General features: G+C 38.3%; 1 protein-coding gene across 4 annotated transcripts in view; it reads left to right on the top strand.

Annotated features, from left to right (window-relative positions):
* The window catches only part of MDFIC (MyoD family inhibitor domain containing), a 50,215-nt gene continuing 36,383 nt past the window's right edge, over nucleotides 1-13,832 (top strand). Inside the window, exons 1-3 of one of the 4 annotated variants that reach the window (XM_080552074.1) lie at nucleotides 1-96; nucleotides 2,140-2,295; nucleotides 13,292-13,423. In XM_080552074.1, the coding sequence (XP_080408200.1) occupies nucleotides 2,205-2,295; nucleotides 13,292-13,423 (223 nt within the window). In that variant the 5' untranslated portion in view covers nucleotides 1-96; nucleotides 2,140-2,204. Of the gene's footprint in view, nucleotides 97-1,423; nucleotides 1,441-1,483; nucleotides 1,749-1,821; nucleotides 2,296-13,291; nucleotides 13,424-13,832 lie in introns of those variants that run through there. The other 3 variants (XM_080552076.1, XM_080552073.1, XM_080552075.1) reach the window with 3 other exon arrangements.

Below are 13,832 nucleotides of genomic sequence, written 5' to 3'. Positions count from 1 at the left end.
TGCTGTGCTTCCAGTTTCAGAGGGAAAAACACAAGCTTGTCCGTTGGGTATGAGTCATAACCTCTCTTCTGCTACTGACTCACTTGGGAGTTTGAGGTAAGTCCTTCTACCTTATGTCTCAATTGCTCTGCCCCCTGGGCAGCGAGGAGAGAAGGAGCTGTTGTATACTGGAGCTATGGAAAGTTATGCAATGTTTTTTTAGATGAGAAGCGTAGGTATTGATATCCATATTATTATGATGCAATACAATAACAAGTTTGTGTACCCCAAATGGAATTTTTACTTGGCTTCTTCCAGACATAGCACATATTTTTTCCATTTTATCATTAAAAGGTTTAAAGAAATATTATGTTGTACCAAAGAACATCACAGATTACTGAAATACTTAAAAAGGATTGTATTTCTCAGAGGAAAATACATAACGTGTCTTATTAGTTGCATCACACTTATCTTTTGCATCAGCAGTAACCAGTAATAAAGCTATACAGCGATGGCTTTTGAAATTAGGGGATGCCCCAAAGTGTGTGGTGTTGTATAGGAAATGGCTCCTACTCAGGTATTTACACTCTATACTGGTTGTTTTGCAAGCAGTGCAGGGAAATGTTAAACTTTAAGAAATTAAGTTTTACTTTTAATACCTGAGCACAATGCTTAGCACTTATGATATCAAAATAAATATCCATTAGTTCTTTTCTCTTATGCTAGGACGTAGGTAGTTTATAACTTGGCTGTTTCTAACTCCTAGTTTCAGCTTCCCAAAAGATAACTGTTTGCACACCATGATGGGACATACCAGTAGAGCATATTTACTCAACCATAATAAAAATTTGGTTTCTAAGTTTTAAGAAAATTACAAATTAAACATGAACACACTTTATTAGAGAGGTGTGCAAAGTTGTGGTAGCATGAGCAAGGTCAAGCACTTAGCGTATGGACACTAGCGTGCACATGAGAAATAATGGCAATGCTGCATGGTGTGGGCAAGAACAGAGCACGAGGCTGACAATCAAATGAATTCCCGTAATGAGGAAGAAACGTATTTCTTATCTAGAGAAAGCACAGGTAGGTCAGGCCGCTTGGCAGGTGCCGGTGGAGGAAGTGGTTTGCTCTCTAGGGTATTACTTTTGAAAAACACTTCTTCTATCCTTCACTTTCGTTTGAATAATTTTGTACACATGCTTTAGAGTCCTTTTAATGTACACATCCATATGTTGCCAGGGGAGGTACACCAAGGTGTTGGGTTGGGCTGGGACTGGTCTCTGAGAGGGATGGAAAGCGCAGGCGGGAGGCCTGCAGCATTTCACGTGCCTGGCTACCCGGCTTCCGAGGCGCAACTGGTTGAAGGCAAACAACCACCACAGCGGCCCAATTAATTCTGCGCCAGCTGTTGCCCCACGAGCAGTGCCTCTGCCAAACGCTACAGCTGCAAACCCTGTCCAGGCATGAAAGCCTCCCTTTCAAGGGTGGCGTGTTTTTATTTTTATTTATTTTTTTTCCCTTTTTCCCTCGTTCTGCCTGACGGGTTTCGGCCTCCTCGGGGACTTTCCGTGGCCGGAGGCCCGGCTGGGGGCGGGGGGCAGCAGCGCTCTCCCGCAGCCCCAGCCCAGCCCAGCCCAGCCCGCGGGCCCGGCGCTGGCGGGCGGCAGGACCTGCACCACCGCCGCCAGCCGCAGCGGGATGTTTCATCGTCCGGAAATGATGGAAAAGGACTGACTGCGGCCGCGGGGGGACAGCGGGGGCGAGTGCGGGTGTGTGCGAGCACGCCTCCGCCCCGGGGGCTGCGGGGGGTCGGGGGGACGTGTTGGGGGGAAGGCGGCCCCCCGTCTGCGGGCCGGGAGAGGGGAGCCGAGGAGGCTGCGGGCGGCCGGGGCGCTGAGGAGCCGGGCACCGCGGAGGAGCGGGAGGAGAGGCGGAGGGAGGGAGCGCAGAACCGCCGGGGGGCTCCGCAGCCGCCGCCCCGGGACCCCCCCGGGCCTCCCCCGGCCCCCCGGTGCTCGCCGAGTCGCCGCCGCTCGGATTTGCCGTCCCTCGCCCCCGAGCCGCGAGGGTTTTTTTTTTTCTTTTCTTTTCTTTTCTTTTTTTTTTTTTTTTTTCGCGTGAAATAGATTAACGAGTGCTTTCATTCGCTTGTTCCTTCAGGGTCGCGTGTTAGTTTTGTTGGAGGGGGGCGCAGGCTCTGCGTGACTCGGTGAGAGAGCTGGCAGATGTCCCAAGTGGGAGAACCTCTTCCTCCAGGGCCTGAAGGGCCAGAGCAAGCTCCGACTGAAAGCAGCGCTTTGATCTCTCTCCCTCGAGGTAAGTTGCTTTAAAGTTTCTCTGTAATTGTTGCGCCTTTTTATTTGAATGCTACATTTGCTGATTTGTTTTGTGGGTTTTAACCCCTCTCTTCCTTCCCCTCCTCCCTGGCCTCCCCTCGTTAGTATAACTCTATAACACTTTCGCTTCCACGCCTTTATTGTTTTAACCAGAAGTTCCTATGTAGAAAATGTATAAAGGAAGAAGAAGAAGAAAAAAAAGATGCACTGATGTCAGCACCGTGTTTCACTACTTGAAAACTGCAGTCTGTATGAGAGGCAGATGCTGCTCCTCAAAAACTGCCTTCTCGTTCCTCAGCCTTGGTGTTTGTGTTTAGGAGCTCTTCTCTGCAAAGCTTTTCTCTTTCCATGTCTTGCAGTAAAGTGAGAAAGGTAGATCCTGGAGCAGGAGTGTTGTTCAGGTTGGAGGTCACTTCCCTGTTTGTTTTAGGCCACTCATTGATGTTGCACCTAAAACCTGTTTCTGAGAGTATTAACATGTTTTATATTTGCTGTTCTAATGTTTTTTTAAAAGTACATTCATTCATCATAGCAATAAATTCTTTAAATGATGTGCAATTATGTACAATTTGCAATTACACAAAATATCTTTATATTCTGATCACCTTCATGTAGAGAAGTTTGACAAGGTATATTGCACGCTACCCCCAAAAAGGGTAGTATGTTTGCCTACTGAGTTCTGGTCTGTGAAGATGAGACTTTTTTATTGTTATTTTTTTTTTTTTTTGCATATAGAGCTACAGCTTTGTTTTTCACAATTCTGACAGCAGTTTTAAAAGTCCCTGAAGAACAGACAAATAAGATTGTTCAAAGACTGTAACTGTAATCTATGTGGTTAACTGTTAGCAGATACTGAGACCATAGTTGTGCAACTGTGGATTAAAGATGCAGTCTCTGCTTTTGTAACTTGGAAAATCAATAACTATGTAAAATCAAAGTTGAAGACTTGTTCGAGAAACCAGAAAGTATCTGTACCAAAGTTTAAAAAAAAAAAATTGGCAAGGAGACACATTAAATTGGCTTATACTTGTCTTATTGTTTTTTTTTTTTAGAAGTTCTGAGAATGACTCAGAACTTCTAAACAGTAAAACAGAATAATAAAAAAGATTAGATACGGAAGATGAAGCATGCAGAACTGAGCTGTTAAAATCATGTTTTTGCCAGAAAAATCAAAATGTATCTGTGATACATGTTTATTTTCAATCTGTTGCTTTTGTCTGTCATGTGATCAAGGGGCCACACTGGTTAAACTTTATGCGTAGGCCATACATCAAAGTTATTGAAGTTGTAAGCCAGTGAGCTAACTAGCCTGGAAAGCAGTCTTATTCTTACAGTCCCACTTTGAATTATGTTTTTACTATGAAATAAAGTCATATGTAAGATTTTTCAATACCCGCCTTTCTTTTTTATGAAAAGTAAGGAAGGGAACACTGGTCTGCTCACAGAAAAGCTCTGTGCAGGAAGTCTGAATGACACAATTACAGCTCACAGCTGTCAAGGTGAAGGACTATAGAGTTACTTTTTCAGGGATCATTAAGGTACAAACAAGTATAATATGTTGATTCAAGGTTGCTCACTTGCCACACCTTTCAAGGCACGTGATCCATTTTAAAGCATATGTATAGTTCGCAGAAAGACAATGACTTTTTTAATTGTAGTGAACTTAGATTTAAGGATAACTGGATATTTGATGCTTTTTTCTAGCATAAGTCTGTTGGGGAAATGGGGGTGGAAAGAGGAAGAGGTGAGTTCATAACATTTCCAGTCTATATTCCAGCATTTCTGTTGTCAGCTTTGCAGTGTGTGGTTACAGGGTAAGGTAGTCCAGATATTCCAGGGCGAAAGATCTAAGATAATATATCTGGGACTTCCAAAACCCTCCAACCCTCTCTATACCATCCCACAGGACATCCAAAAGCACACCAATTTCTGTAGAATTTGGAGATAATTGTAACAGCTGTGATTGAAATTCACATTATCTCTGAAAGTAGGTTAGAAGTATTTGGAAAAATCTGTAGTAAGTTGAAATAACTATTAATTTACTTAGACTCATCTTTTAATATATAATTGATGACTGCCTTTACAATGGATACTTTAAATCTGTGTCCACCTGGGAATAAAGATCCCTCAGTAAGAAAAAAAAAAAAAGGCTTATGTTGTATGTATAGCAAAGTATTAAACACATTCTGGTGAGAAATAATTTTTGATTGTTAATGACATACTTTAATATGCTTTCCATATTTTATAACTGATACAGATACCTTACATTATGAGAACAATCTTTTGTTCTCTCCTGTAGTTCTTTGAGGTATCATCAAAAAATCCAGATCTTCAAAGTGCTCCTTTTGCTTGCCATCATAAACATTCAGATGATGAAGCCTAATTGCTTCTCTTTCATAAAAAGAAAAGTAAATTCAATTGAATTGTGAATATTCAACTAATAGCTATCCTACAGTCTAAGGAAAACAAACAAACAAAAACAAAACAGAAGAAATAAAACTTTAGGCAGATTGGAGGGATTTACATAAGTTGTGGAGATGGTGAAACTGGGTTGAGAAGTACTTTGACCTAAAGATGTGTGTCATGCTCTGGCTTTTCCAACTCAGAAGAATTTTCTTACATTGCTTTAACCAATATTCTCTCAACATCCCTGCTCTCACTGTGCTTCTTTGCTTGTTCATTTTTGAATTAATGCATAACTATTTGTCAGATTATTGGACTTTGCCCCTCCACAATTAGCGTGCTGAGAGAGAGTTGATTTAATCAGTGTCGTCTTTTGTAGCAACTCATTTCAGTCTTTAAACTATTATCTGTGCAGAGTCTGCTGCTGAGAGAGGAAGAAAGATTTAACCTAATTTCTGCAAACATCTAGTTCATTTTTTGCTGCATCCTTCCAAAAGCATAAGTCTAGTTATGCACTGGTGTTCAAGATCCTGATCGTATTGTCTCTGTTCTCCTGAGCTCCATAGCCCTTGGAATCAAATTATGACTACTTCTACCTGTGTGCCGTGCAATATAATCAGAGTGAATAGTGTCATGTCTATACCACTGCAATTTGGCTGTGGTCAAGTATTTTCTGCAGTGGCAGGTACCAAAATAATTCAATGTCCCTAAACAAGGAATGTGACAATTTGTGACCATTGGCCTCTCTGCTTTAAGGAAAATATTTTGCAAGTTAGAGGTCATGTCAGGATTATTGCTTGGGCAATAATCCCAAGCAATATGGGTAGACTTTTTCCATGAAATCCTCTGCATTTGAATAAACCAAAGAATGCAAGAGAGAAGTTCAACAAACATGGAACTATATTTAGAGAATCAGACAACATTTTAGAAAATGTAGGACTGCCATCTATAAATATATCTTTTGGTGGAGTGGATAGTGAAGTCTAGTAGAAATATTAGGGGTCAGATTCTGTAAGTGACCACTCTTTCCTGTGCAAATCATGTCACTGTTGCTGGATGGAGAGATACAATTCTGGCGTGGTGTCTGAAGAAACCATACACATTAGTTCATTCAGAACTTCCATTCATAAAAACACCCAACATGTGTGCTCCTCTTCAACAGCATGTTTCAAACCCCGTAATGTTTTGTGTGCTTTACTGTTTTCATGACCAGGAGTGCTACAGCACTAGATGAGACAGGGATGACAGAAGACTCACAGTGGGAATGTCTGGAAATTCTTGAGGCAACAGCTATTACTATCACCATAATTGTAGCACTTTGCTAGCAGTGCCTCAGTGTTATGAGTAATGGATTTTTATTTTAACGGTTAACCAATACACTCAAATTGTTCGAACATACCAAATACTTGATCTATTTGTGCTTCCGCTTTCAATCTGATGAGAGTTTAGTGTTAATTTGTTTTATAGTTTTCTGTCAGCACTAAATTGAATGTTACTGACTAAAATGCCTGAAACTTTCACAAGTGTCTAACTCTAGCTAGTCATAATAATAGACTTCTGCTTTCAGTTTCATGTGCATGCAGTTCCAGTAAAGTGATTCATGTCCACATGGGTGTGATAGACTTGTATTTCACGGAGGTGACTGTAAAGGTCTTGCATCAAATTTGAAATACTTTCGTTCCATCTCATAGGCTAGTTTTATATCACAATCATTCTTCTCAAACTCCATTCCAGACCTTCAGAAGTTAGATTTCTCTTTGCTTTAAACACTTGTTTATTTTATTTTATTTTTCCTAATAAGCAATTCCAGCAATTGAGTATGTCTATGGTAGTATTTTCATTTGGATCAGCAATGAAGTTTTGAAATGAACCTCCTGTTCACCCCTGCTTTATTTTACTTTCTGGAGTGATTCTGGGGAGTGACCTGGACTGGATTCATTTTGAACAAAATAATCTGGAAGATGCACTGCAGGAATGTGCTGGATGCACTCCAGCCAGAAAAAAGCCCTCAGTCTTTGAGACTGGAGAGTTAGTCCAAAGTAGAAAGTCCCTGGAACATGGATAATATTAAATAAGTGTCCTTAAAATCAACTCTTTCACTGTACAGGTCCACCTTTACTGTCTTGTACTACTTGGTAATAAAGACTGCCACTGCACTCAGTATCACTCAGCATTTACCTGAAACTTACACGTTTTGTACATGTGAAACATCATCGGATGAGTTACATAAATTTGTAACCGACCACATGACGAGTAGTATGATTATTTATGAAAATATGTTTTCACTTATGGATTTTGAACTTTGTATTTTTAAAGGTGCAGGGTATGCAGGGTATCTATTTGCATGTTCATATTTATTTTTAATTTATCATGACAGAAAATTGGCAAAGGCTGTCAAACTTGCAGTATATCCATAATTGTTCCATAGTTTGTACCTGGAAAATTCTGTGGAAGAGCTTTCCAAGTTCAGTTGAATTGCTTTAATTTTAAGAGATTGATTCTTCAATAGTATTTTTGGGGCCAATGAAAGTTGCAATGAGACATTTAAGTGAAAGTCACTGAAATGAAATAAAAGCAAATTAGTTACTTTAGTTTAAAAAAAAATCAAACATCTAAACGGAGGCATCCAACTCCATTGGAGGACTTTGAACTTGATAATTTGTGGATTATTAATATTAATGTTGCACTTAGATTGTAGAACCAGCTATTAATGAAATGAGATGATTTCAGGCAAATCATGAACTGGAATAGGCTTTCTGTTCCACGAATAGCACAGTTGAACCTGTTATGAGAAATGCATAAAAGTCTTAGGCAGCTCATGAAGTAACTAGTGGGGGTTATTGCTAATAGTTGCATTATGCAACCTGGTATTATCACTGTTCCATTGTATTACTGTTGTGAAAGGCAGGGAATAGTATCCTCAGTGGTTTCGTGCCAGGATATTAATGAACAGAGAAGTGTTAAAATACAGTGTTTGCTGTATGCTCTTCAATCTCTTTCAACTGCTGTAGGCTTGAGACAAAGAAATCTTTTGTTAATGTTCCTTCTGGAAACATTCTGAAACCTTTTTTTTTTTTTTTTCCTCATAGACCTACCTTTCCTCTCTCTCTCTCTTTTTCTCAAAATAAATAAATAAAGAAATCTCTCTTTGCTTTGAAAGACAAAATTCCGTTTGGGATGGCTTATGATCTTTGCACAATGTGTCTTTAAATCTACATCTGCTTGTTCAGAGATAACTAAGGCCTTTGGAGGATTAATGTTTACATCCCAGCAGCTGTGTCAAATTTAGGTGCCTAAGTAAGCTTTGCCCCATGCTTCCATCGTTCCTCTGTCCTTAAACAGCGAAACTGTTTGTTGAACTGTTCCTGTCTCTACATTTTTTGTGGTGGTCAGCTGTGCCAGTCCATTTTGCTGGTTTCTGTCTCCTTGATGAGAATGATGCGCTCAGGTTTCCAGAAGGCTTTCCCAGCAGCTGCTTTTGCTTTACTTACTGCTTGGTGCTATATACCACATTGTTGGTGAACAGAAAATGAATGTCATAGCAACAAAGCCTTTTACTGTTACAGTCGTAGGATTTTTAACTCTTGTTACATCCACAGTGCCAATATGCAAACTCTGAATCTGCTTCTCAAGTCCAGTTTGTCATGTTGCTGGTCTAGCACTTTCATTGTTCAAATTTTTGGAAGAGATCGCTGAGTAAGTATATGGTTTTGTGTGTCATCTAATGAATAGAAATCAGCTGTCCTTGACAATATGAGGATGCCCAACCCACTTAATATATAGGTACTTGTTCTCATTTTTTTGCATGCTGACGGGTTGGATATTACATAGTTCTTGATGTAGTAACATATGATTCCATGTTTGCTATCTTGGTCTTGCAGCAGCCATTGAGACCCGTTTCTTAGTAAACTCAAGAGACATAATGGGGTGTGTGGGGACAGCTAGAGTGTGAATGTACGAATGGACAAGCACTTGAAGAAGTGAAGACGGTTGTTTGTCAAAGACTTGAATTCTCTGAGATGTGTCCTCCAAATGCACATCCTTTACCTGTCTTTTTTATCTCTTCTATCAGTTTTGCATATTAATTAAACCAAAGCAGGAGTTAACAATATTGCAGTGGTTTTCAACTGTGAAAACAAGGATTTATTCTATGAAATATATGTACTACAGTTTAATTCCAAAAATAAATATAAAAATATTGTGTTATAATAAATTAATTTACTATAAAAGTGATGTATATATCCTTTAATAATTCCAAATAACAAAAATGTAGGAGTTCACTTTGTTCACTTATTTCACCAAATGGTCATTTTGAGATGTGAATAAAGTTTTTAATTTTTAACTTCACAGTTGTCTGTTATATAGGTATGATCTAGGTTGTTAACCATCTCAATTCTATACTTTGCCTGCATGTTTTGTCTCTTCCTTATTTAAACCTTAAATTTGTATTATTCTCTATGCAAGCAGAATTTGTGCCCATGCTTACCTTCAGGATAAATCACAGTGTGATCTGTGTGAGTATCACTGCCACAGGGCTTTTGGCTAGAAGCTAGAAGCTTATCAGCATAGGGACTACCATTCCTTTAGAAGAGCACATAACCATTCGGGTTGCTGATCTGGGCCCTGAACACATGAATAGTACCACGTACACAAGTAAGAAGACTACGTTGCTTTTGTGACCTGACCTGGAGTAACTTGCAATGGTTTTGAAGAGAGGTTGGGTTTCTGCCTCAATACAGCCAGACTCAGAACATAATGATTCTTTTCCTTCCATTATTTGATCTGCTAGGCAGAGCATCTGGTTTTCTTCTTGGCTTTCAGTTTTGGAGGTTAGTCACTTGAGAGTGGAAGAGTGTACTAGAGGAAGCAGCAGCTAACATACCAAAGAAATATCACAAAAAATTCCTAAGGCTAAGCTTAATTAAAGCAGAGAATTGTTACTAATTTATTTGAAAACACAGTGGAAAAATGACATGCCTGGTTATGACCAGATCCAGCCAGCAGTATTTGTAGTTGCTGTAGGTTTTATTAACCCTGTTTGCCACAAGCATGGCACTTCAGAGAAGGTTAAGGTCTTTGTGTGGATTTTTATTGCTTTCATGAATGCATTACCTTTCGTAAAGTAAATTCATAACTATTTTTATGCACTAAAAATAATGGCATCAACAAAATACAGACTCGAGTGTTCTTGAGGCTGTTTTCATGTGTGATCAGTTCTTGGTATGTTGTCACCACACTTCTATAATAATAATAATAATAACAAAAGAGATCCTATGATCCCATCATAAGCTTTTTTTTTTTTTTTTGTAAGGGAATGATTAAGAAATTTCTTTGTACTAAAACTTTGAGCTTATACACAGTCAAGAGAAATAACAAGTAATTAATCAGGACTCCAGTGTTTGTTTATTTTCAGTGCTCTGCTGTATCATTTTAGTAGTGTGGCTATAAAAAAAAATAATCTTAAATATACATAACTGAACACTTTTTCTAAAGGCCCATTATGCTAAGTCTGGCTGGGATGGAGTTAGATTTCTTCATAGAAGCCTCTGTGGTGCTGTTTTTTGGATTTATCACTAAAACAACATTGATAACAAACCAGTGTTTTAGCTATTGCTGAACAATGCTTACACAGCATGTCACAGTCCATGCAGGGAGAAGGTTGGGGGGGTAGGTTGGGGGTAGGCAAGAGGCTGGGAGAGGACACAGATGGGACACCTGAACTGAACTGACCAAAGAGTATTCCATTCCATGTAACCTCATGCTTAGCAACAGAAACTGAGGGGAGGGTATTTTTGGGGAGGTACCCATTACTTGGGGACTGGCTGGCCATCGTTCTACTTGTGGGAGGTGGTGAGCGATTGCCTTTGCATCACTTATTTATTTCTGATTTTTTTTCTTCTTCTGTTCTTCACATATTAAGTATATTTTGACCCATGAGGTTCCTCGCTTTTGCTTTTTCTATTCTCTCTACCCCACTGGGGAGAGAAGGAGTGGCTGGGGAGAGAAGGTGCTTGCCTATGGTCAGGGTCAACCCACCACACTGCTATAGTAGCATCTGCTGGGAGAAAAATTTCTCTGGTGGGTGATTAAGAAGTGCAAAGCAAGATATCAAATACATGCTTAATGTCACTGCTGCAAGTTTCTGTTATTAACATTCTTGGGGAAGACTCTATATGAATGCAATAAATCAAAGAACAGCTACTCAATTCACGTCAATTCCTGCAAATTTCCCATCAAAATTGGTATTCAATTGCAACACTGCTGTTGCTTCTTAATAGCACCTCTTACTTCTTTCTTGTTAACTGTTAATATCGTTTACATGGTTTTGACTGTATGTTTATTATATCCAGCTAGAACAATAAAAGTAAACATAAAAAATGCATATGCAAGCTGTAAAGAATATATATATATATACTGAACAGAAAACAAGCAGAGGAATGAAAACTGAATTCCTATGGATAATGATGATTTCATTGCATTCAGCGCTTCTTCAAATTTATTAGATAAAAATGTAACTTAGAGTGCCAAGGGCCCTTTAATATTAATACTAATCTTTCCTTACAGTTTATTAGTTGTTTACAACATCAAACAGTAGTGCTCTGCAAAGTTGTATCATATACAAGAAAATTGTATACAGCAACTCTCCAGTTTTGTACTACCACTGCAGGGTAGATATTGTTGTAATCTTAGTGTTGTTACTGCAGTAAAGTAGTTTAAGAGCAAAATCTCTTAAAATAGCTCATTTGAGCTTAGTCTGTATGAAAAGCGGATTGTACAGTGCTTGCAGTTCTTTTACACTAGCTCTCTCCAGGATACTACTTATTTTCATTCAGCCTATTTCAGGGCACTTTTCAAACACTTCTGAGACACATTTGAACCTAATGCCTAACTGCACAGACAAAATCATCATATTTCAATACAGTCATATTTGTGTCTAATGGATATTTGGGATAAATAACTTGTGACTAAAGTCTGTCAAAGGGCTTGGAAAAACAAAAAAAAATCCACCTGTATTTTGTTTGCTGTTTTTCGGTTTTGGACTGGATGAGAATCTAGGTGAGATTAAGTCATACAGGGCAAGATGCAAAATTCATTGAAGTCAATCGCTATCTTTCCAATCACTTAAGTAACTCTACATCAATCCCAGTGAAACTGTTCATCTCAGGATGAGCCTGAAGAAATATTGACAAGTTGTTGAGGAAATAGTGATGTGAGGGAACGCAGAGAGATAAGTACCATATAGGTAGCTGGGTCAGATGTTTCAGAGGTGGAAATTAATAGAAGGGGAGCAGCAGTGCTTGAAGGCACATGCTACTATACATACAATATGGCATATATTATTTTGAGTGATGTTCAATGGCTCAGTTTAATAGGGTGGATAACAAAGGCAGAAAGTTAGGATTTAAATTCAAACTGCTGTTGGTTACATAAAGAAACTAACCTTTAAAATGTCGCTGTAGCAGTAAGCAATTTTTCTGTGTCTAAGGACTGGAACCGATGCTTTACTAGAGGAAACGAAATCACTACATTGTGATAAGTAGTTTATATACATGTTATAGGTTGAAAAAAAAAGAGAGCTAACAGACTTTTCAGCAGTTGCTCATTTACTTTAGTTTTACTGTAAATATTACATATTATAAATACTCTGAAAAAATACTCCAAACTGAAAACATTTAGTGTTCTACACATCCCCCAAGTAAATGATATAAGCTAATAATCTATGACTATGAATAATGAACAAAGTGATTTGGAAGTGTTTCCTTGAATGCCAGTAAAAATAAATAAATAAATAAATGAATAAACTTAGAACATTAACAACAGCGAAAATGAAGGCTGTCACTTACTTTGGTTTGAGAAAATACAGTTCTGCATATGTTTACTGGAGAATTCATCAAAACAAGATCTGCTATCTTGTGAAATAAGGTTAAGAATCCCTCAAAAAACCTTACCATGGAAACTTCCCTGCAACTTGTATACACTTGGAGAGGGAAAATCATTTTTCCTTTCATCATAGGCTAAAAGTTGACTCCATGAATAGTTTTTAAAAGTGTAGTTGTTTAATGAAGACAAGAAAATTGTGCTATACTAAAATCTTTGTACTAATCAGTGTTGACATTAGAACAATATTTGTCTTTAATCATATGTTGAATTGTAAATAATGGAAAACAGGCTTTTGTGGAATTTCTGTGGCTTTTATATGCCAGAGGCACATGCTTACGGACAAAATATGTTTTATGTGTGACAAACTCAAATTTTTATCTGAAAATGTCATGGAAAATAACTAAACAAACTAATTCAATTGTAAGTTGCTCTTACAAAAGGTGCTGAGTATTACTTTGTATGACTAAAAGAAAAATAACTAAAAGACTTTTTTAAAGAGAGAACATTTTCATCTACAAAGGAAAACAAACTGAAAATTGACTTTATTAGGAATTATTTCTAGGGACAATATATGAGATACTAATAAAAGTTATATTTTATGTTCTCTAGTTTTTAACTTTCAAATATGAGATTTGCTCACGTAGAGTAAAAATACCAAAGAAACTAATACCCTCAAATTTCTTTTGACTTAGAAAAAACTGACCAACAAAATCCTGCGGCAGGAGATAAAGACATAAAACAGACTTCCAGTAACCAAAGTATACAGCCAGAGATACAAGAGCAGTCTGTCTGGGGAGATCGCACTGATGGTGACCTCATCAGAAGTAAGTATTTCCAGAACAAATTGCTGCCATTTAGGCTTGCTTTAGTAGTGTAAGGAGATACTGCCTGTTGACTCCCTTAAATGTGTGTCAAATGCAATTGTGTTGCAACTATAATGCGTGTCTTGGAATTTATTTCCCGGAATGACTTCTGTCAGCATCTATAAATAACAATTTGAAATAAAGGTGTGATTTGAGCAGTGTGGTATATTGTAGACCTCTATGGTATCTACATTTTAACCTTTAATGTTATTTATTATTATTCATAATGCGATCTGTGCATTTAGTAGGCACATGAGCTGCATTGTGCAACTGTGCACAAAGTCATCACCTTACATTTCTCAGGCTATATGTTTCAGTGGTAAACTATGCTGTGGAAAGTTTCTACCAGATATGCTAAGGACAGTTCAGA

The sequence above is a fragment of the Anser brachyrhynchus genome (genome assembly GCF_964034855.1).
Source record: "Anser brachyrhynchus genome assembly, chromosome: 1".
Classification (NCBI taxonomy): Eukaryota; Metazoa; Chordata; class Aves; order Anseriformes; family Anatidae; genus Anser; species Anser brachyrhynchus.
Note: the sequence above shows the minus strand (reverse complement) of the source record. Positions and strands in the feature narration are given on the sequence as shown.